This window comes from Hyposmocoma kahamanoa, unplaced genomic scaffold (assembly GCF_003589595.1).
Source record: "Hyposmocoma kahamanoa isolate Upper Pololo Valley unplaced genomic scaffold, ASM358959v1 99702, whole genome shotgun sequence".
Classification (NCBI taxonomy): domain Eukaryota; kingdom Metazoa; phylum Arthropoda; class Insecta; order Lepidoptera; family Cosmopterigidae; genus Hyposmocoma; species Hyposmocoma kahamanoa.
The window spans coordinates 2995749-3018301 of record NW_020656001.1 but is presented as its reverse complement, the minus strand read 5'-3'; the positions used below and the strand labels follow the sequence as shown (position 1 = coordinate 3018301).

General features: G+C 35.2%; 1 protein-coding gene across 2 annotated transcripts in view; it reads left to right on the top strand.

The window, feature by feature from the left end:
• The first annotated feature begins 4178 nt into the window (after positions 1-4178).
• The window catches only part of LOC113239243 (CCR4-NOT transcription complex subunit 1), a 48077-nt gene continuing 29702 nt past the window's right edge, over positions 4179-22553 (top strand). For both annotated transcript variants that reach the window (XM_026476164.1, XM_026476163.1), the window contains exon 1: positions 4179-4378. In XM_026476164.1, coding sequence (XP_026331949.1) covers positions 4277-4378 — 102 coding nt within the window. In that variant the 5' untranslated portion in view covers positions 4179-4276. The remainder of the gene's footprint in view (positions 4379-22553) is intronic.

The following is a 22553-nucleotide window of genomic DNA, read 5'->3' as shown; positions in this document are numbered from 1 at the left end:
ACCAATAGACCCCAAGCTCGTCCATGTAAGCGCTGATTGTAGTTGTACTGAAGTACAAAAACAGCGTATGCTCGACTCCGCAAAGCACGAATGCTCTGAAGCTGAAGAATTTAATAAAACAGCCAAGACGTATTATGCAGAGCCAAGTCCGACCATATGCGTCGTATAAGGATCAAGTTTGCCTCTTTTTCAGAAAGGTAGCAAGTCCTTTGCGACTCTGGCTAAAGCTATAATAAACTTTAATCGTCCTTCTTTACTACCTCTCAGAGGCAATAGAAGAGGAAGGCGAAGCACTTGCAATGTCTTTGGACATTTCTAAAGCTTCATTCTTATGGACTTTCCAATGACCTTTGCAATTGGAACTCGGATTTTTTAGTGAGCGTTCGATTCGATCTTACTACATTACATTGGATGATAGAGTGCGGCAGGGTTCCGTACTGTCCGCAACTCTCTTACTACCGCATATCAACGACATGTTAATTCCAGGTACCTTCAGGTATACTGATTATAGCACAGTTGTAGATAGGTACTTCATTAATGCAAGGGTCAGTGGAAATCAAATCCACTCTTGTCGAGAGTCTATGATTAGTCGTTTGGACTTACCTAATAATGGCACATTTACATCGGGTCGTCTGCTGAATCGGCATACTACTTCGCCTTGCCGAAGGCTAAGCAGTCAACTCGCCGTTTATACCGAATCGTTTGCCGCCTGCGTTTTTTTTTAATAAGTATAAGGACAGCATTTTTTGATTCCCATTTTTTGTACAATTTTAGTGAAACGTTCCACAAAACTTCGTTGCCTCTGCACGAGTCAACCAGCGAAAGCATATTTCTCTATCTCTGAGATTTCGCTCGGTTATTACATTAAGTATAAATATAGGTAAATAATTTTGTTTACGCACACGATTTGTGTTCGAATCGCAATAGTAGATATAGAATAGATAATCCCAGTCCCCGTACTACAAATGTCAATTAAGCAATTCCCCAAAAATCTAGGTCAATGTATTTTTTTATCTATTTCTCTGGCACAACAAAATCCCCAAAGAGTGGACAAAGTCTTTTTTAACCAAAAATTCCCGACATAATTGTTTCGGAAAAAAGTTATTCATTTATTAATTTATTTTTCATCGGTCATTGTTTTTGCCACATCTTCGCAAATGGCAATGCATACAATAAACAAATAACTATTTCTAAGTCAGGGAACACATCGCACACTTGTATAGTGTTTCAATACAAACGAGTGATGCGATGTTTAAAAAAAATACGTTAATAATGTTCATTGTGATTTTTTTTATCAACAGCTATCAAAGTATCGATGTAAAAATCCCGCATAATAATAATACTTGCCGCCCTCGCCTGGCAAGCGATAGTCATTTGACGACTCGGTGTCAATGAGTCTTAATAAGTTCGTCACCTCCCTGCAAATCCCGCTACCCTCTTAAACATTTTAACGATCTCAAATTGTTTTTGTAAGTATTTTTTATTCAATGTGCCAAAAGAAATTAAACAACATTTTCAATAATTTTGTAACAACGCGAGTCTTGTCACAAACATTTTTTTAAATTTTGGTTCTTGTCTTGCTTAAGATGCAAAAACGGTATTATTCTGCACCGTTTTAAAAAACTCATGGATATGTCTGAGGCACCATCTAAGATTCAAAACATCTTAAATGCAGTAAAATATATATGCGTAGGCAATTATTTACATGTAGTTAATAAAATTATATCATCAAACTTCACACTTTTTGGTCAAGTTATTTCTATGATAATTGTCTATGGTAATGTATGAGGCACTCAATAGATTGACACGGAAAAGCTAAGGTCAAATTATTATACGGATTAGGAATAATAAATAATGTTACGAATGTTATCAGTATAATGTTTGATGAGTTTTTAAATCTTTTTCTTAGTTATATTGATGAAGGGAAACCAAATAATACTATTACAGTAATCACATCCCCTTTTGAAATTGAATAAGTGTGAGTGTATTTAGTTCGAAAAACAATTTGGATAAAACTTTCAAAATAGTAGATTAGTGTAGGGTCATGGAAAAATTTCCACTTTGAATAAATCAAAACTATCTGCACACGCGCAAATGTGTGCGTGAAGTGGCAGGGTACTCATCACTTTCCCGTAGGTGGTGTGCAGGTCGATTCAGAACCTTACGATAATTCTATTGTCGACCGATTCGATTAGATATCGTACGATTTCTTTTAATTTTTATTCACAATAACCGAATCAAACGTCAAACTGTTAATTATTGGAGATCTGTCACACAGGTTAGTTCCTAGTATAGACTCCAGTCTCTTGCAAAGGTACTCTATTATTTAACCATGTTCATGTAAATTACATTATAACGTAATAAAACTTTGTACCCTTTGTACGAGTAAAATAAAGATTATTATTATTATTATAAATATATTTTTCGAAACCGAACCGAAATGACGTCATACCCAAACGATTACTCGTACTTCTCGACCGGCAAAAGCTGCAAACTTATTCTGAACAGTTATCGAATGAAAGTTACCGAGCGTCCTAGTGTTTACAAAGCAAGAATGTTATATGGAAATCTTTTATTAATTGAACTAAAATCTGGATTTTGTTCAATTTTATTAATTTATTTTAATGCGAGACTAATGCATTCCTATATTTTAGGCCTTTAAAGCTCGAATGTTTCGAATAGCTCGGAAAGCATCCTTCGATTCGAGAACGATATCCAATCGAACGATTCGGTTAAGAATGGAAGAGTTCTGAATTGGGGTCCAGGGGGTCTACTCTCGATCTCCGTCAGACATCCGTCAGAAACAATTACTACCAAATTAGCAATACTTGACCAAATGAAAAGACGCGTGATGCGAATGAAGCTTCATACTGGATACTTGTCTTTTAATTTTGTCTAATATTACTTATTTGACAGTAAATGTTTCGGACGGATGTCGGATGGAGATCGAAAGTAGACCCCCAGAGCAACATAGCAAAAATTCTAACGTGGATCTATTATCTATAATCTATTAAAAGAATCCTTCTTTACACACGTTCGTTAGGTATTTATATCAATATAATATTGAATTTTTCATTCATTCACTAGCTAGAATTGTCCTGAAGGGATATTTAAAAAAAAATTACAAGCACCTTTAAACAAGTGACAAGTACTTTTAACACAGTATTTAACAAGGTATTTGAAATTGCGTGTCCAACTTTATCATTACTTAGTTAATAATTGTATTCACTACGTCATATTTATCGGCAATATGAATAAAAAAATACATCTCATTATATTGATATAATAAGTCTGTATTATATATTACACTGCACTAAATAAATGAAGAAAACAGTAAATGAATGAGTCTGAGACATGAGTTGAGACAAGACATTATAAACAGCTGTGCAGAGCACAACTCACGACCACTATAAATAGAAATATACAATGATGTCAAGTGTTAACGTACAAGATTCCTAATGAATAAATGAGAACTATATTCACACGACGCGAAAACGGCTCGCCGACAGCCTTGTAGCCGTTCAGTCAAAGTGACCAACAATGTGCGGGGCGTCGTGCGATATTTAAAGCTAGGAAGGGGCGGAGTGTGTCCATTTCTTTTCTCTGATGTGATTATTAGAAGATTTTTCGCTGTTGTAAAATCATTTTAAATCTTGTGTTTCTTTTATCTGGCTTTTATTTATATAAGTTTATTTTATAATTCACGCTAAATAAAACTCTAGAACATATTTCTAAACGTAGAACAAAAAATATGAGCGTTCGAAATTATATATTTTCAGTTTTTCGGGAATTTTTCGGGAAAAGTATACACCATTTGAAATTTTTCGGAAAATCACCCAACAGTACAAATGATACAATCTGTTAATTACGAATCTTGGAAACGATATTTTGAACTTTTTCTTGACACGTGTCAGAACATCGTTCAAAGAATTACTTTCAGCACTATAGGTAACGCTTACGGCTTGTCTATAAATTTTGTTTTGTAATGTTGGTGTTTTTGTGGAATGAAGTGAGCGACGAGGTGGCGCAACGAGCGAGTGGTGCCTTCGTCATCGTGTACAGATTTCTATTCACGTTACAAAATTTATGATTGCAGTGTGGGGTGCTAAAATTATGTTGATTTTGAAGTGAATAACAGTATTGGTGATGTTGACCTTAGGCTTATTGTTATTTCGCAAAAAAACTCTAAAAGAACACACGTTTACCGTAGTAGTCCGTCAAAAATCAAGAAAGCTTCAAACGTGTTTGAAGCTTTCGGTTTCGCATTAATGGAACTATGAACCTGGACCCTTTAACGTTTAGCTTATCGCAAATCAATTATCTCGTTGTAAATTTAAGTAAGAAGAACTTCAAGCAGACAAGTCAAGAGTTATCCCAGGTAAGGATTATTGCTCAATTTACCGTTGTCTTTGTTTTCTAATGTCGCCATATTGTGAACTGCGAAAAGCCACGAACTGATTTGGTAATCATTACCAAGTCATTTTATCTATCGTGTATTGCTATATTTACTATCGCTAATGTACTGTGCGCTATTTCTTGCCAAAGCAATCGTCACATTTGTGTAACACGTCCATATGACGTTTGATGAAATGATGTACCACACTGTATACAAGTGCGAAGTAGCGATCACACCAATTTCTGTGTCTATCATCAAACGATTTTACAATACATACAGGCTGCTTTGTTATGTACTTATATACAATGTGCTTATATACAATGTTTTGGTTCCGTGTCAGTTACATTCAGGCGTACATGCCGCGTCGCTTCATCGCGTACTTCTGTTGGTGACATTCTAGATTGGTAAGATATATATACAAAATGTCGCGCAGATGCTTCTATAACCACCTTAATACTGGAGACTATTAGATCATGGTTGTTGTTAGAAGTCACTGCTTGACTTGTGCGCTGGGTTGTAATTTGAGTTTTGATGAAGGAAGTTGTTTTAAAGTAAGGTGTATCTTTGTTTAAAATCCATGATGAGTGGATATAACATTACACTTTAAACGGTATTTTGTGGTTGTCTGATTTCGCACCCCTCGATATGAAAATTCTGAGTCTATCATGAGTTAAGTGCCTAAATCCACTTTACTTACGCACTTCTTGTAGTAAGCCACAGATGTTATTATTATCAAGCCTTTTAAGTCGAATTACAAATTTTGCATTACAATTTTGTTACATTGAAATTATATTATACAGGTTGACCCAGAAGTAATGGTCAGTGGGGTTGAGTACTCTCAATCAATTTAACTACATTGGGGTCCAGAAAGTGATGGTTCTAAAGTTATTCAACATTTTGAGTTTTTTTAAGATCACTAAGTGCTTCACAGGACATGAAACTATTTTTCCGGTTTTGTTCCGGGTACCTTTACAGTTCCCATGATCACCGTGACCATGGGAACTGTAAAGGCCTGAAATATTGGTAAATCTGGACAAATAGTTTCATTTCCTATGTGTAACAATTGCGAAAACCTAAGATCACTAAGTGCATCCCTAACAAAAATCACAAATAATTACCTACAAGGTCTTTTGAAGTGATTTTTTTTTGCGTTATTTTTCTGAGATTTGCATCTTTTAATAGAACTCTTTTCATATAATGAGCAGGGAAATGTCAATTGTTAAAAGCCATTTAGTGAACAATTTTCTGTTCACAAACAACTAAACTTTTTTCAAGAGTAACTCACCAACATAAAATGTACTATGGAAAGATGCCATTGTAATAGAAAAACTAGTGTATTTTATGTCGAATCTAGGGATAAAATTACTAAAGCAATGTCGACACAATGGTTTTGGTTGATCGGTTCAAAGCGGCAATAAGGGTTATTGTATATTTTTGTATATTACTTTTTGAACGTACTAACTTGGTACTTGGTGCAACGGACTGGTATCCGCAACTCGGCGACAAAGCGCCTATTTTGCGTGTGGTGGGTGCAGGGTCCTACTCGTGCCACCCAAGCTCCTCCAGGAATCTCAGCAGCCTCCTTGGTTTGCTGAAGACTTCAGGGAGCGACCTTGGCTTTGAACGTACTTACAAAAAGAACCTTCTGGTTTTTTGTTTACTGTTTGAAATTCCTCCATCCATCTTAAAGTTCAAATTTTTTTTTATATATTCCTGTGACAAGGAATTATTTTTAATCCTCATTTCGTTTTGACCATCAATTATGGGCCACCCAGTATCTCTTAACCAAGCGTGCCTATTGTCACAGGCCTTGTTCAGATATTAAGTGAGCTCTATCAAAAGTTAGTCTTTTCCAGTACATGCAATACAATGTTTTTTCATCTTTAATTTGGGTCATAATTATTATTAAGCCTTTTAAGCTAGAGTTACAAGTACTTTTTTCATTACAGTTTTATATAACATTTAAAATTTTTAGATTATATGTCTTAACTCAGCGTCACATATATCTTCCTTAGCCAGCAGATTAAGCTCTGCTGCATACGCAGTTCATAGAATAAGTGAGCTTCCCGATGTTGCTACTGCTAGACTAGTTTACTTTTGTTACTTCCATAGTATAATGTTCTACGGGATTCTCATGTGAGGTAAAGCGGCAGATATACAAACCAAGTTTGTGTTGCAAGTACGAGCAATTCGTTCTGTGTACCGTTTAGGTTCTCGGGTTTCTTTTGGAGAAAAGTTTAAGGAGACTGGTATCATGACTGTGGCATCACAGTACATTTACTCAAATATTTTGTATGCCCGTAAAAATATACATAATTTCATTATGAAAGAAGATATCCATAATATTAACCTTAGAATTGAGTGCGAACTCATGGTACCACAATTTCATTTAACTAAGGTAAACAATTCTTTTATGAGGAACTGTATATGTTTTTACAATAAGATTCATTTAATATATTGAGATTATCATTTCCTAAGTTTAAAACTTACATTGAAAGTATTTTAATTGAAAAGTCATATCGAGTTCTTAGGTTTTCGCGATTGTTACACATAGGAAATGAAACTATTTTTCCGGATTTAAATCGCGTATATTTGTTTTTTCAAACAAACCGACGTTTGAAAGTCATGTTTCAAAATTGAACAGTATGTTTTAGATAAAGAGGTATGGAGAGACAACGAGAGTCTAGATTCCACACAATTATGATTCAAAGTGTATTCCATAGCATTTAAGTTTATCTCTTCTCTTGGTCTACCTTTGAAAGCATGTCCATTAATTTCATTCATGTCACTTTCACAGACATACATTAGAAAACAAGGCTATTACATAGAACAAATGTTGTGAGTTTACCTAGTTATTTTTCCAATTGTAGGCATTGTATTCCAATTTAATAGTTCAACTGTACAATGTTTTCCAGCATAAGTGAAATGGCATGACAAATGATTTCTTATGATAGGTGTGCAGCCTGTCATGGTACATAAAGAAATGAACAAGATTTGTTTTAATTTTGTTTCATATCTTTATCTTTATTTGTTTTATTATTCTTTTACACATTATAGATATTACAACATTTTGCTTATTTTGTTATAACTCTACAAGATTCTGTCAAGTGGTATATTAACAAATTTGCTCACAAAGTACAATTTTACATATTATTACTGATCAAGTATGAATTTTGCTTAACAAATTTTGTTGGGAAATCTGCTTCATTTATGGCAAATGTTAGTTACAAATTTCCATATTTGTACCTTTGTCATACAAAACTGATAAGAGGTCAGCTTTAGGTACATTGTTAAGAAAAATTGTACATCAAGTAGTGAAAAAAGTTCAAATTACCCATTTTTATTAAGGAAAAAAAATTTTTTTTTACTATTTGGTAACAATTACTTATTAAACATGAATTTAAAACCAGGAATTGTGTATCCCTCCTGAATTATTAATATGATCAAAAATAAGTTAAATTCCTTGTTAACTTCCCTGACATGTCAGTTATTACAAATTTGTGAAATATAATTGTCATCATCATCAATCGTTGTACGGTTTATAAATTGTATTATTTTTTTTTTACAAGTTTTATTTAACGTTCTTTATACAAATGATAGTTAACGTCTGTTTGACAAATTGATTGGATTGCAAGCTTCTGTTATTTATGTGTGACTGGGAGTTTTTCATATTATAGGTGTGTTGCCTATTGCAATAATCCCATTTCCCAGAAGCTTAAGAGTCCCCAAGTGTTTTACAGGATCTGGAAGGGATCTTGAATTGTCTGAGATGCTTCCCTGCGTCTCCTTACTTACTTACCATACTCTTACAATCCAATTAGGCTGAGAGAATATTGCTTGTTACTCCGTGTATCCTGTTGGCGACTCTTGAGGTCTTGGATCTTTCTTGATAATTTTTGATTACGTTACAATAAATTCCTCTTCTTAGGCATTTTTCGTTTCGTCTCTTCCTGCCATCCATAAACAGTTATCCATGTATCTAGTCATCTGCCTATATATTAGCCCTGGCTTATATTAGAACATTCTAGCATCATCTACATATTTACACAGAGATATCAACAGTTATCAACATCATTCAACAATTATTGTTATCTGACAGTAAATACACATATCAAAAGTATCTTGGGACCAAGCACGTTTTTGCCTATTACTGAAAATCAAGTGTTTTAAATCGTTTTTTTTAAACACCAATAGGTTGTTATTGGTAAATTTTATCAAAAACAAAGAACAAGTTATTCTATAGGTAAATGTAAATTTACACTTGAAAACGTCACATTTGAGCTACTGCTCATTCACTACTCTGACTCCCCTGAGAAGTATGAGCAATAAACTCTAGGGATTGCTCTTTTCAAATAAACTGAAATGCTATGGAATACACTTTGAATCAAATTTGTGTGGAGTCTAGAGCCAAGTCGTCTTTCCACACATCTTTATCTAACACATAAGTCTTCAATTTTGTAATATGACTTTTCAATCAAAATATTTGCAATGTAGTTTTTAAACTTAGGAAATGTTAATCTTGTACATGCACCGGAATCTTATTGTAAAAAAATTATACATTTCCCCATAAAAGAGTTATTTACCTTGGTTAAACGAAATCGTATTACCATTAGTTTGGACTTAGCTCTAAGATTAATATTACGGATATCTTCTTTCTTATTGAAATTTTCTATATTTGATTGACCAAAAAAAATTCATTAAAAAACCTTCTTTTTAGAGTTCCTCTTCGATCCACCTTTGTCTTTGCCTATGCCTTTTCAATCCTGAAGGTTCGCCGTCAGCCTTCTGTATTTATCTCTAACAGCCAATCGGAACCGCTGTTCGACGGCAATGCCGGTCGCTCCCGGATGTCCCGTAGGCACGATTTCTTTCCACGCCCAGCGCGTCTCTTTCCCTACTCTTTGTCCATCATTATCAGCTGTAGCTGCGTGTATTTATCGTTCTGATCACGTGACCAAGACATTCATGATTTTCCGGGACGTATCAACACGCTGAAGCACGGTTTCGTTCGAGACCAGTCTGTGTCTAACCAATGCACAACATGCGACGGTAGCACCATATCTCCAATGCCTGCTGGCGGCTCGTAGTCTCTTTTAAGGCCCACGTTTCGCAACCGTACATGATGATAGGCCATCTGGCCTATAACATAAAAGTAACCTGACTCAGAGCTTTATGTACAGACAGCACAGAACTTTCCTCATGTTGTTAATAAACCTGATTTTCAGTATATAGCGAAAACGTACTTGATCCAGACATTTTTTGTGTGTATTTCATCTTATTCCACTTTATGACACTAAGAGTCGTATTCTAGAACTCTACTCAATGCTCAAGTCAGGATTGCACTGGAAACACAAGCACTGAAAATACGACCCTAATGGCAGGGACTTGAGTGTGATTTCGAGTGCTTTAAACCATACTCAAATCCTGACTTGAGCATTGAGTAGAGTTCTAGAATACGACCCTGAGACTCAAGCGCCACACTATGATAACGTCAACTTTGTTCTTCTGTGTGTCTCTCTCTCTCTCACAGTGTGGTTGTGCTGTGTTACAGAAACCTTTATCGATTTATCTATTACCTCCCACTCACACATAATAATAATAATAGAGAAAAGAGAAATAACAAGGAAATTGCCGTAATTTTTATCAAAAGTTGCTCCACTAATTGTCTTCGTTTATACAATGAAGCTTTTTTATTTTAAGCTTTGAAGCTGATTTTCGTGTAAGCAATTCATAATATTGGAACTAAATTGAACCTTCACTTGCAAATACAAAAAAATTACTACGATTTTGAAGCATTAGACTTTAATTTTTTTTTGTTGACCTTATTGTTTTGGACAAATTGTACAATTAGATAGACCATTAGGTCAAATAAAATGGTGTTTCATTCCTATAGACTTCATATCTTTTAGTGAAATAGGTGTGCTTTTTCTCATAAATTTGTGGTCATACGTTTGTTGTATACCAGAAATATTAGATATGTATTTAGATGTTAGATATGCATTGCGATAGAATGTTATGCATTAATTTTAGTACATAATTTTCTTTTGATGTGCAATCAGTACTTGTTGGAGAAGTAGCATATTTGGTTGTGAAAAAACTTGCTTTTTTATTGAGCGGTTAAATACTACCCTTTATCTTCCAAGTCCCACACTTTTTTATGTATTTGTTTCTCCACAGATAAACAATTTATACGTATACTAAAGACCTTGCCAAGACAACCCTCTTCTGCTTTACCTATATGTATATCTATTCTAGTTAATTCTTCATTAATTAAGTTACATTAGACACTAGCTAATTTTCTAAAGAAAACTTTCTTTACTAAAAATACTATCTCTAATCATAATATTTATGTCACTAAAACATTTCGTCACTTAGCGATAAATTTTTTAAAGTTCTGAGCCAGTCTATTTTTTTCGCGCACTCAGATTCAGATTCATTTATTTCTCAAATCGATACCTCCAATGAACACTACGCCATCTTTATTTTTTTGTCATCTTCTGTTATTTTTGTAAACAGCCATATCTATTTGCCTTAGTAAGTATGGCTGCTTAATATAAATATAATCTTAATTGTGCTCCCCGAATTTTGTGAAAAAAAGAAACAAGAACAAAAAAAACTAATTTTGTAAAAAAAAGAAACAAAAAACAAAATAAAAACAGAGCAGGTCCAAAAATTAAGTTGGCTTAGTGTTCATTGAAGGTATCGAAATATAACATTACCGTATAAATTGCACTACATGTCAAAGTATAAGAAATGATATTGAGATCGTCAGACAAAAAGGAAAATTATAAGAAAAGCACACATTAATTAGAAAATTAACAATTCATTATATAATATTGTTGTCATTAAATTATATATCAAATATCATTCTCCATCAAGGATCGTCATAAGTTGATAACAATTATATAAGAGTATGTTAATGCGGTAAATAATTAGAATTAAAATAGAAAATACTGAATTCGTTACAATTTAAAGTCCATAGATTCATTTACGGAGTATATAGGATTTTTCAAGAAAAGGTCTTTCAGCCGGCGCCCAAAATTATTCGTCAGACGGTTCAAGTCTGAGAGTAGCGGGTAAACGCTCATAGTAAGCAGGTCCGATATCTATAATAGTAATCTATAATAGTAAAGTATATAAATAAGTGAGTTAATTCATTTGGTAATCTGACGAAAGAAAATCAAAATAACCTACGTGACACCGGGTCATATTGCCTGTAGTCAAATAAGACAATTGTAATACCTAATAACACATTTTCCTTCTCCTTGTGAAAGAGTTCTATTTTTGTCGCCAAGCGGTAATATGAGCGTTACTGCGGTTTCTGGTTTTGAAGGGCGAGTGTAATGCCACATGGGTGTTTCGTCTTCGCAACGCATCCTGTGCCATCGCCCTAAGGGTGCTGGTGAAATTACAGGCACATGGTACTTGTCAACTAAAACACACACAGAACAGATTGTCTCGGGGTGAAAGGCGCAGGGTAGTTAGATCTTTGCGATTTAAAGTTCTGGGCGGTACTGCAAACTACTACGTAAGCTTGTACTCTCTCACATAGTACTCTCACAATACTCGTTGAATATCTAAACTTACCTACAGAAACTCATAATTTTACTAAGCGGAAATCTAATACGTAAAAAGAAACAGTATTAGAATAATCTCGCAAATTTAACATTTTTATTTATTTAATCGAGATATGAAAACCAACATACATAGTTAGAGTAACATGTATTAAATTGTACAATCGACAACACCTCCCACAGAATACTAAATGATATAACGGTAACATATTGTTGAACCAAGAAAATACACCAAGAATCTGCTTTGTACAAAATTAGTTACTTGATGACGCACAAGGGAATTTTGTGATATTTCTAAGAACACCTTATCCTTCATACAATTAGAGTCTCTTCAAAAACTACTACTTGAAATGTTTTCGTCTAGACTACAATTTATTTTATGAATAACAGGTCTATTCTGTATCTATTCCAATACCTACCATTCCACTTACAGTCATTCATTTAACCCATTGACTGCCAAAGGTAGTCTTCGAACCGAAATCGGTGGCCACCATAAAAACGGTCTTCTACGTACTTCTACGTATGCGTAGTCGGCACTAAAAACGAAAATCCTACTGACGATGCCCATATACGTAATATTGCGTACTTCGGCACCACGTATAAAATTTGTTTTAAGAAGACGCCGACCTACGCATCATTGCGTATACGCAAAATAACGTACCTGCGGACGGCACTTCGAGTAACAAAAGCTAATTAGCTATCTTACTTTTTCCTGGATTCATCAATGACGTCTCCCGCACCCCCCCTTTCGCCAAATATGCAACTATTTTTTGCCTATTGTCAGTGTTGCGTCACATGCGCAATGAGATTAATATAATTAGTGTGATTTATCGCCATGCCTTGTATTTTACAAAGTTGTCGTACTTCTACACCGTTACGACCGCTAAAACAAAGCGAAGTCGTCAGGGTTCTGTATGAAGAAGATTCGTCAGACGATGGGGACTAGACGGGATGCTACCCGAAACTTCACGTCTTCCCATCGATCGTCAGCAGTTAAAAGCAAAAATAAGACGCGAAAAGAGTCAACTTTTGTGTGTGCTATTTGCCCAGAGAAGCCTGCCTTATGTGTGGTGAATTGTTTCAAAATTTATCAACACCGATCTCCGTTTTGCATATTTTTTTGACGGAACAAGTTACTGGATCTTATTTTTTACAAAATGATTAGTGTTGATTGTTTTTGTTGAAACTAATTAATATACTGTAAAAGATCTCATTACTAAAGTAACTGTCTCGAAGTACCTTTGATTTTTGTACTTTTTAAGTATTTAGAAATAATAAACCTACTACATTTTTATTTCGTGTTTTATTTCAGGTGCCAAAGTATGCTAAACCGCACAGTTCTGTCTGCCAAATGGCATAGGTTTCTTTTAAATTGTTAAGGAAGTAGTACGTATTAATGCGTGGTCGGCCTCTGCTGTAGATGCTAGCTACGTATTAGTTATTACTTATTATACGAGTAAAACATAACCATCCGTTTAAAAAAAATACATAGAGTAACAATTCTATTTGTAATCTTGCGTTATTGGCATAGAAAATCAAATACGTAATGTGCTTAAATTGCTGTAATAACCTTGATATTTTCGTCTCCCTATCTCAAAAGACTCCTTAAGGGTGATTCCATTAAATTTTGCCAGGGTTGCTACGAGAATTGAAAAATATACGACTTTTATACTTTCACCACTTATCTCAAATCTGTGCCCAAAGTTGAGTAGGGTATAACTTTGAATTGTTTCAACAATTTTTTTTTGCAGTTTGCAATTTTTTACTGAATTACGGCCTAATGGTTTGTACTCAATAGGCATTTTTGTTATATATTTATTAATTTATAATATCCTCTAAAGGACTACCACACATATCAGGAGGGCTAGCACGACAAGGCGTGACTTGCGCGAGAGCGACATAAAGGGCGAGATATTAGCAACATCTCGCGCTTCTATGGCGCTCTCGCGATAGGCGCGCCCTAACGTGCTAGCCCTACAGGCCCGTGCCCGGGACATGGACGGGCTGTGCTCCTTACGGGGCTTATAAAAATATCAGTGCGTATATTTTGTAATTTATTTCACGTAATTATGTCCGTGTCAAGGCCGTCGCCGGGACGGTCTCGGAGTTCATACAAACTAGCACGACTCACGTCCCGGCCACGGCCCTAATGTGTGTGGATTGTCCTTAATTGTACTAAATGTTACCGAAAATAATAATAGTAATAATAATAACAACGCAAACACTCATAGCGCCACACCAGGGACACCCTGTATCGTGGGTGCCATGGACACACATAGATAACCACAAATTACACCCAAAGTCACGAGAGAAATAAATGTAGGCCATACAAATATTCCTCCCGGCCCGGGAATCTAACCTGGGACCTCTGCGTAGCAGTCCAAATGGTAACCGTTCGGTCACGGAGGCAGTTAATATACAGTTAATGTTTCATTGAATTTTAGCAATATGAATTATGAAATGTGTTTCAGAAAATATGGTCTGCAGGTTCCGCAGCCTTTTTTTATTAAAATAAAAAGTAGTAACCCTAGCGGTGCCAATTACGCCTCCAGAAAATAGTCCTCTTGAGGATATATAAAGAAAGCTATCTCTATTTTTATCACTCCAACGATAGGACATACCTGTAGAAGCAACTCTCAGTTTTTTTTTAATATAAAGACGTGGTGACGTAAGTTCGTAAGTAGCATAATTTTTTATTAACTATGATAGTTTTGAGAGTGCTGTACCAGATAGCCCAATGGGAAAACGGTTGTTTATCAGTTGAGTGGTCGGCTGTTCGAATCCCGTGGGCGGCATGTACCTGTTGACTTTAGTATGCTTGTTAGCAATACCTCTTGTTAACGCTGAAAAGGTATCTTACCTTGAAGAAAACTGCCCGATGAAAAGATTTCAGAAATATTTCCTATAAAATTTTCGATGACAAAATTTGCATTGAACAAAATTCCAATATTTTGTTATTGAAATTTTATAGCGGGTATCTCTGAAAATTTTGCTTTCTCTAAAATTTCTGACGATCTATTCTGTGAGGCACGCATATCGTAGACATCTCACGGAATTAAAAGCTGTTTCTTTTTTATTTTTTGATAATTTGTCGTTTCCTATATTTAAAAATTATTTTTGAATGCTAATAACGCGAAATAATTTTAAATAAGTTTTGGATTTTCTGATTTTCTCAAGTTTACGGATGCATTTTGGAAAAGCGGCAATAAAGAGTGTTCTAAGTGCCTGTCATTATCATGTTTATAAATATTTAGTAAAATTGTATTTTTTTGAGTAATATCATTTTTATAATTTCTTAAGTTATAAAAATTTAAAAACTTTAAAGTAAATTCTCTCCAAAACCATGTGAAATTGACACAGGAGTTTTTCCTGCGTTTGGAATATTAAACATCACTTGCTTCACTCGAAATGGTTTGACAGGATTTTTGAACACCGTGCGCTTGTCAGTTATCAATTTCCACTGGCTCACGCCCAGAAATTAGTCGTTAATGTAGGATGTAGTGTACGTGTTTTTAAATAGGTATGTTTGGTTAAACACATAATCTATATTCGTTATAGTTAATAATACAATGATCGAACACAATCAAAAATTCCTTTGACCTGACTCGACTTAAACCTGTGACCATGCTATACCGTAGCGTCACTCTGCCAACAGAGTTATTATCTAATTGTTGTGTAGTGTAAATGACGAATGCACAATGTGCAAAAAAAAATCTTTATTGGTATTACAGACTTCAAAAAAGGTTCTCAAGTCCATTGTATTTTTATCTGTGTGTATGTTACGGCATTACTCCGGAATTTGTGGACCGATTTTGATGATTCTTTTATTTAGAAAGAAGGTACCTCAATATTGGTCCCGTTTAAACTTGGAGAAAAGTATTCCACTTCTAAGGGTGGCGAACTAGGGGATGAAACCGGTTTCGCTCACTTTCCGGTAACCGATTACAATGAAACTTGACAAATAGATGTAATTCTACGAATTTTTGAGGTCGGTTTTTTCAATAAAAAAATTATAATTATGTTGTATATACTTTAAAGAGAAATAAATAGAACAATACCAATTTTAGCTTAAGTTCTAGGTGAGACTTATTAATTAGGAGGTCAATGAAAAAGCCGGAATGGAAACTCCATTCCAAAAAAATTAAATTCCATTTTCAAGTCTTTTTATTGTTTTAAAAATTTTTAAACAAATTTTCAAGTTCAGCCGTAGTGCTAATGCTCCGCAAACGTCGTTATGTGAGGTTATTACTTGCTCTATTCTGCAATGGAGATTTTTGCAAGCAATTGAATTCAGCCTCGTGGACGACCAGAGCTTAAGGTGAATAATACGAATTGCGAGCTATTGTTGAAACCGGTCCATTGTAAACTACAAAGGATTTAGAAGCAACGTTTAAGTAACGTAACTGAAGTCGGTTTCGACCGTATCGCTTGCGACGAGAAATAGAATTTTTTGAGGACTTTACACGACGATAAAAAACACAAAATTATGTGTAATTTGGTGGTCCAGCTGCAAAGTAATTTACCATAGTTTTCTTTGATCGGGTGCAACGATGATTAATTGATCGTTGTTGTAAAGCGCAGGCCACACCGCAAACGAAGCTACGTTGGCGTCAGCTCACGTAGTCGCGACATGTTTTCATATATCTGTTCACACCGCGAACTAAGCTAAGGCCTACTACGCTTTAGGATCGCGGGCAATGATATCCACCCAAGGCTTATCAATCGACATTCGTCACTACTCCAACGCGATAATACCTTAGCGCATACTGCGGAATATACAATCCAGTTGAGGAATTGCAGATTGAAGCTATTGTTCTCCTTCTTTCATCAACTGTCTTGACCCCCAGCTACGTCCGGACATTGTCGCAGGACACTGCGATTGTCATTTTCGGCACTAATCCGGAGAGCTAGTAGAGGATAAACTACGTACGGGAAATGACGTGTCTTACAGCTCTGCCACCAATGAGGAGATTTGGTAGTGGACTTTAAAGTTGACGGTTAGAGCGGTGGCAACTGCTAGTTGTGCAACACGCAACGGAAAATGAGCGTGAGTATAGCTCCGGTACCTATCTACGTGTACCCGGGGCTGCTCACCCGAGGCACTAGCCTTTCGAGAACCGGATGAAGTCTGGTGACAGAGGTCTATATTCTGAACACTGGCTGATCAGCAGGTCGATTCTGAACCTTACGATAACTCAGTTGTCGACCGATTTGATTAGATATCAAGCAATTTCTTTTCATTTTTATTCACAATAACCGAATTGAACGTCAAACTGCCGTATTCGAAACCGAACCGAAGTGACGTCACACCCGTACGATTGCCCGTACTTCTCGACTGGCAAAGGCTACAAACAAAGGCGTTATTCAGAACAGTTATCGTATGAAAGTTACCGAACGTCCTATTGTTTACAAAGCAAGAATGTAATATGGAAATCTTTTATTATTTGAAATAAAATCTGGATTTTGTTCAATTTTATTAATTTATTTTAATGCAAGACTAATGCATTCCTATATTTTAGGCCTTTAAAGCCTTAAAAATGTATATAAAAGGATTTCATTTTTCTTATAATCCATATTCGCCGACTAACTCCATAAACGTTGTTGGATAACGATATCGTTTCCGACACCGAATCCAACGTTTTAACTCGAATGTTCTGAATAGCTCGGAAATCAAAACTAATGTAGAAAGATATAGGGCTGACTTGACCCCTAACCGACTACCGTTTCAGCAAATTCTTTTGCAATTTAGAATAAAATAAAATAAAAATAAAACAATTTAGTTCTCGGCAAAGTAGTCGAATAGGGGCTCCCAAGACTGTGGATTATTATTTATTTTAAATTTTATTAAAACGCGGGGCGAACAAGTCGTGCGCCTGTCCTTAGTGTCACTCGGAGGTTTAAAACGCAAAGATCCGAGGGGCACTGCCACTGCGCACGTCACTCTGAGACATCGACTTATGTCCCATATACCTGTAATTTCACCATACCCTTCAAAACCGGAACGCACGCTCACGTTATTGCTTGGCGGCAGAATCAGGTAAGGCGGCAATGTTTTCCTGGAAGAACTCCTTCACAAGAAGCTCTTCTGCTACTGAATTAATATTAGTATCATAATAAATCTTTGCATTATGAATTGTAATATTGTGACATTGATAATATGGAATTTTATTCTACATAATTTGAATGAAATAATATTATTTTGTGAAACATATTTTTTTGTTGACCGTTATTAAGCGGAAATTTTTACAACTATCAATCATGCTTTATCAATAGTTGATATTTATCAATAAAACCTCGATATGGATAATACTTATATGGGCTTTAGTGAATCATATTTTAGAACAGAAATATATGCTTTGCGTATGCGTAGTAATTTACAGCGACCGTTTTGTAATTTTGCTAAAGCGTAAGCGTGCTTGTGCGAATATTATGCACTTTGATGTGTTTGTACGATGCATTACAATGCTGTGTAGAGATGGGAAAAACTGCTTATTTTTTATAAACGTTGCAGCTTTCTTAAAAGGCGTGCTTTTTAGACGTTTTTCACTTAAACGCTTTTTAGTTTGAAGCTTAAAAAATCGTTTTGAAAAACGTTTAACGGCATAGACCATTATTATGTTAAAAAAAGCGTGCAACGTGTCGTGTTGATAGCGAAAAGCAAGAGTAGACCACTAAAGGCTAAGTTTAAGTAAGTTTATTTGTAAAACACGAGTTTATTTTTGAAATTATTATTCACATTGGCGAATTTATTTTTTTTGGGATACATAGACGGCGGCACTTGAAACTTAGCCACGTTGTAAAAAATGAAATTGTTGAGTTATAGACGTGCTTAGATATGTGCTTTTTAAAGTGCTTTTCGTTTAATCGCCCACCTCTCATACGGTGTGATACGTTTGAATATTGTATGCTTGCCCTACAACGTAGGTACGAAAGGATAACATATTTTTATAAAGGATAAAATTATATTTTTTATGTGTAAGCAACAATTACTTAAGGTAGATAAGTTTGTAATTTTGGCTATTCCGGGATTTCAAAGGGAGGTATTGTTCATTCTATCTAAATTGCTCGAAGTTAGACTAAATTAATGTACTCAGTCTATTCCAATCTTTGTTGTCACAAACATTAAACGTTAAGTCAGTATTAGTATAGTTTTATAAGACAAGTATGGTCCATACTAACATAGCAGCGTGACTTGTATGTGTGCACACCCGTCGCGTGCCATGTACAGACGCACGCAATCGCATAATCTCGCGATGCATTCGCGATGCATTCGCGTTGCTTAGCGCTTGTCGTCACACTACGTCGTTATCACGTATCAATAAATACAGTAGAAGTGACTAGTTAGCGTAACACGCGTGGCAACTGTATGCGTAGTTCCGTCTACTTGAGCTCCGTTCGCCATTTTGGCTTTGTTCGTTATGGTTGAGTCAATTCTTTCGTGCAAATTCTCATTAATGCCTTAGTGTACTGTTTTGGAGTGCAAAAATGATAACAACACCAAAAACATTACACGTGGTGGTATTTCATATCATCGGTAAGTCTTTTTTCTGTTAATCGATTTGATTTTTTTGTACTGTAACAAACGAAAGTAAAGATTATCCCAGTTCTATATGGTCGAGTTTTATCCTTTGGAGAACTAAGTAAACGTGTCGAGTTTTTCACGCTAGTAGCGAACAAGATCTTCGCGAATAAATGCCTCATGACTGTTTTGTTAAATTTAAATTTAACCCATTACTGTTGCAGTGTCATTCAAAGCTTTGAATCTCAAAGATCTGATGGGCAAATACAAAATTGCCAAGTCTAATGTCTGTAGTTTATCCAGCATCCTTAACATTAAAAACCGGAAGACTGTAAGGCTCACATTATACTGCTTGGCGTCACAAATAATTATAGTAGCAGTACCTCCCTGGACGAACGATTACACAGCTACTACAGTACGGGTTATACATTGTCCACTTGAAAGGTTTGACGTGTATTTACGTATGTTTGACATGCAGGAAATTGTGTCACCAGTTGAAAGGGCGGCTTTATTAGGCCACTTAAATTTGAGAGTGCGTTAGAATATAAAAGTGGAGCGACATCTTTGTGTCAATGCAAACGGATCATACGTCAGGCTAGATTTTGCAAATTTTATAATGCACCCTAAAATTATTTAAGGCGAGTCATCGGGGTAATGAAAAAACTGTTTTGCTAAATCAAATGTTTTAGATATTTACTATTAAATATCGGTCTTACAAATAATATTCGATACACCTAAGGACATTGTCCAAAGAATGTGCTAATTTGTTATACGGTAAGATGTACTTTATCCGATCAAATAAAATTCCGAAAACAGGCTGAAAGTCTTAATAGTAGATTGTACAATAAGTGCATAAAACGCGTCTGGGTGTGTTGGTTTTTGGGTTTAATGGGTTTTGTGAACGAGTTATATACTCTGCTTTTCACTTCGATTGCGAGGTAATTAAACAGCAATATATTACAAATAAACGATTATTTAATTAAAAATTAAATGTAAAATTACAACAATGTGAAGGTTTATTTTATTTTATGCACTATGCACTACAGCATAAAATCCTATTTTATGCAGCCTACACCTAGCATAAATACGAACTTTAAGAGCATAAGAAGTGAAAACAAATTTTTTAACAATAAACATCTAGTCGGATTCGAACCGACGTCTTCTTGCATACCGTGCCAGAACCGTGCCGTGACACGATATGCAAGAAGCCGTCGGTTCGAATCCAACCGGATCGAAGGAATTTTTTCTGAGTGTTTTTTCTAAGTGTTCGATCTTTGTATTAATAATTATAATAAAGTAGTGGAGTAATTTCACAAAAAATAATTGAATATCAATTCAATAAAAAATTTATTAATAAACATCTACTTTGATTTAAATTTACGCGATTTTCACACATTAATTGATTTTTAATTCGAGACTTAATCACGTTTAAATATATTTTATTTACCGCGACGTTTTAGACATGTTGCAACGTCCATGGTCTCGAAGGGACTGAAGAACACATAGCGTCTGTTAAGAACAGTCAGCTCGATAAGTCTGCAGTAGCCGTGCATTTGCTGAAATCAGGACCAAACCACTCGATTGAGTTTCATAATCCCAAGATCCTTTCTACAGAACGTCATCACTATAATAGAATCGTACGTGAAGCTATTGAAATTAAAAAATACCGTAATTTCAACCGAGAAGACGGTTTTAAGCTTTCTTCGTCATGGGATCCAGTTATCATCAAGTATCGCCCGACAAGTCGCCGGATGTCGTGAGTGTTGTGTGTCGGTCTAGTGAGAACCCTAGTGCACAAATGAATAATGAAGATCAAGTGCGGGTAGTTAGAAAAATAGGGATATTTCTCCTTGAAGTACTACAGAGAACTTTTTAAATGTTGGTTTTCAACTGGAGGCCTAGTTAGTAACTTCACATTTAGTACCTAGATATTAAGATAATTTATTTAGTTAAAAGAAATTGATTATATTTACGCAATACCTTTCTATAATACTAATTCTTATGACTAATTCGTAAAGAATGTATTTGTTTGTGTGAGAATCTTACCTTGCCGTAACACAGCCTCGACTAGCACGGAAGGTAAAGTACATTTTTGTCAATATACCGCCGTGAGTGTATGAATGGTTTATATTATTCATAAACCTGTACAAATTCAACTGTTAAATCGTTATGTTTTCTTAAACTATTTCATAAGTGGTATTGTAAACATTTGTCGAAATAAATTGTTATTACTATTTATCTCAAAACTTAAAAATTTTGACGACACGCCGCGCCGCCCACTGCCCCGTCAGTCGCCATCGGGCGCCTGTCAAAGCAGGATCTTTGTCAAATTTTCTCCGCCTGTTCCTAGATTTAAGAGGCGAGAGGATATCCTCTCGACTCGTCTCCTAAAATCTAGGCTCGCCTAAGTGGGATCGCCGTAATGGGTACTTCTACTAAAATGAAGTAAATATAACTCTTACCTTTCACGTCACGTTGTATTATTTGCATAAATACTAAATACATATATTTGGAAATAAGATCTAATTTTGAAAAGTACATATTTTATATCTCCGGTCCGCTACGGAATTACCCTGTGGGGACACACTAACGGGGCGCAAACCTATGCCGTGCTGTAGCTGTAAATCTTTCTTCATAAAACAACGGATACTTACCTCTACTCCATCGCCTAAATTTACATTTTTCAAAAATAACCCTTATTACAGAGCAATACCAATATATAACATAGTACCTAGTAATATGTTACTTCAGAAAGACGAAAAAGTGTTTTATAACAAGTTGAAAAAAATCCTCATGCAAAAGTGTTATTATATATGCAATACAAGATTTTGTAAAAGACAGAGAACTCTCGTCTCCCTATATTAAGCTCTACAATTATAATAATTAGTATATACATTCATTATTTTATTGACACGACATTATATACTGCTCAAAACAATTAGGGGAACAACATTTCGGTCCTTTCTATTGTTTAAACTACAATTAGGTTCAAAATAAAGTTTTATGTTTATTTTTTCCTTGTTAATTTTTTAATTCCAAAAAAGTCATTTGTATTTTTTATTAA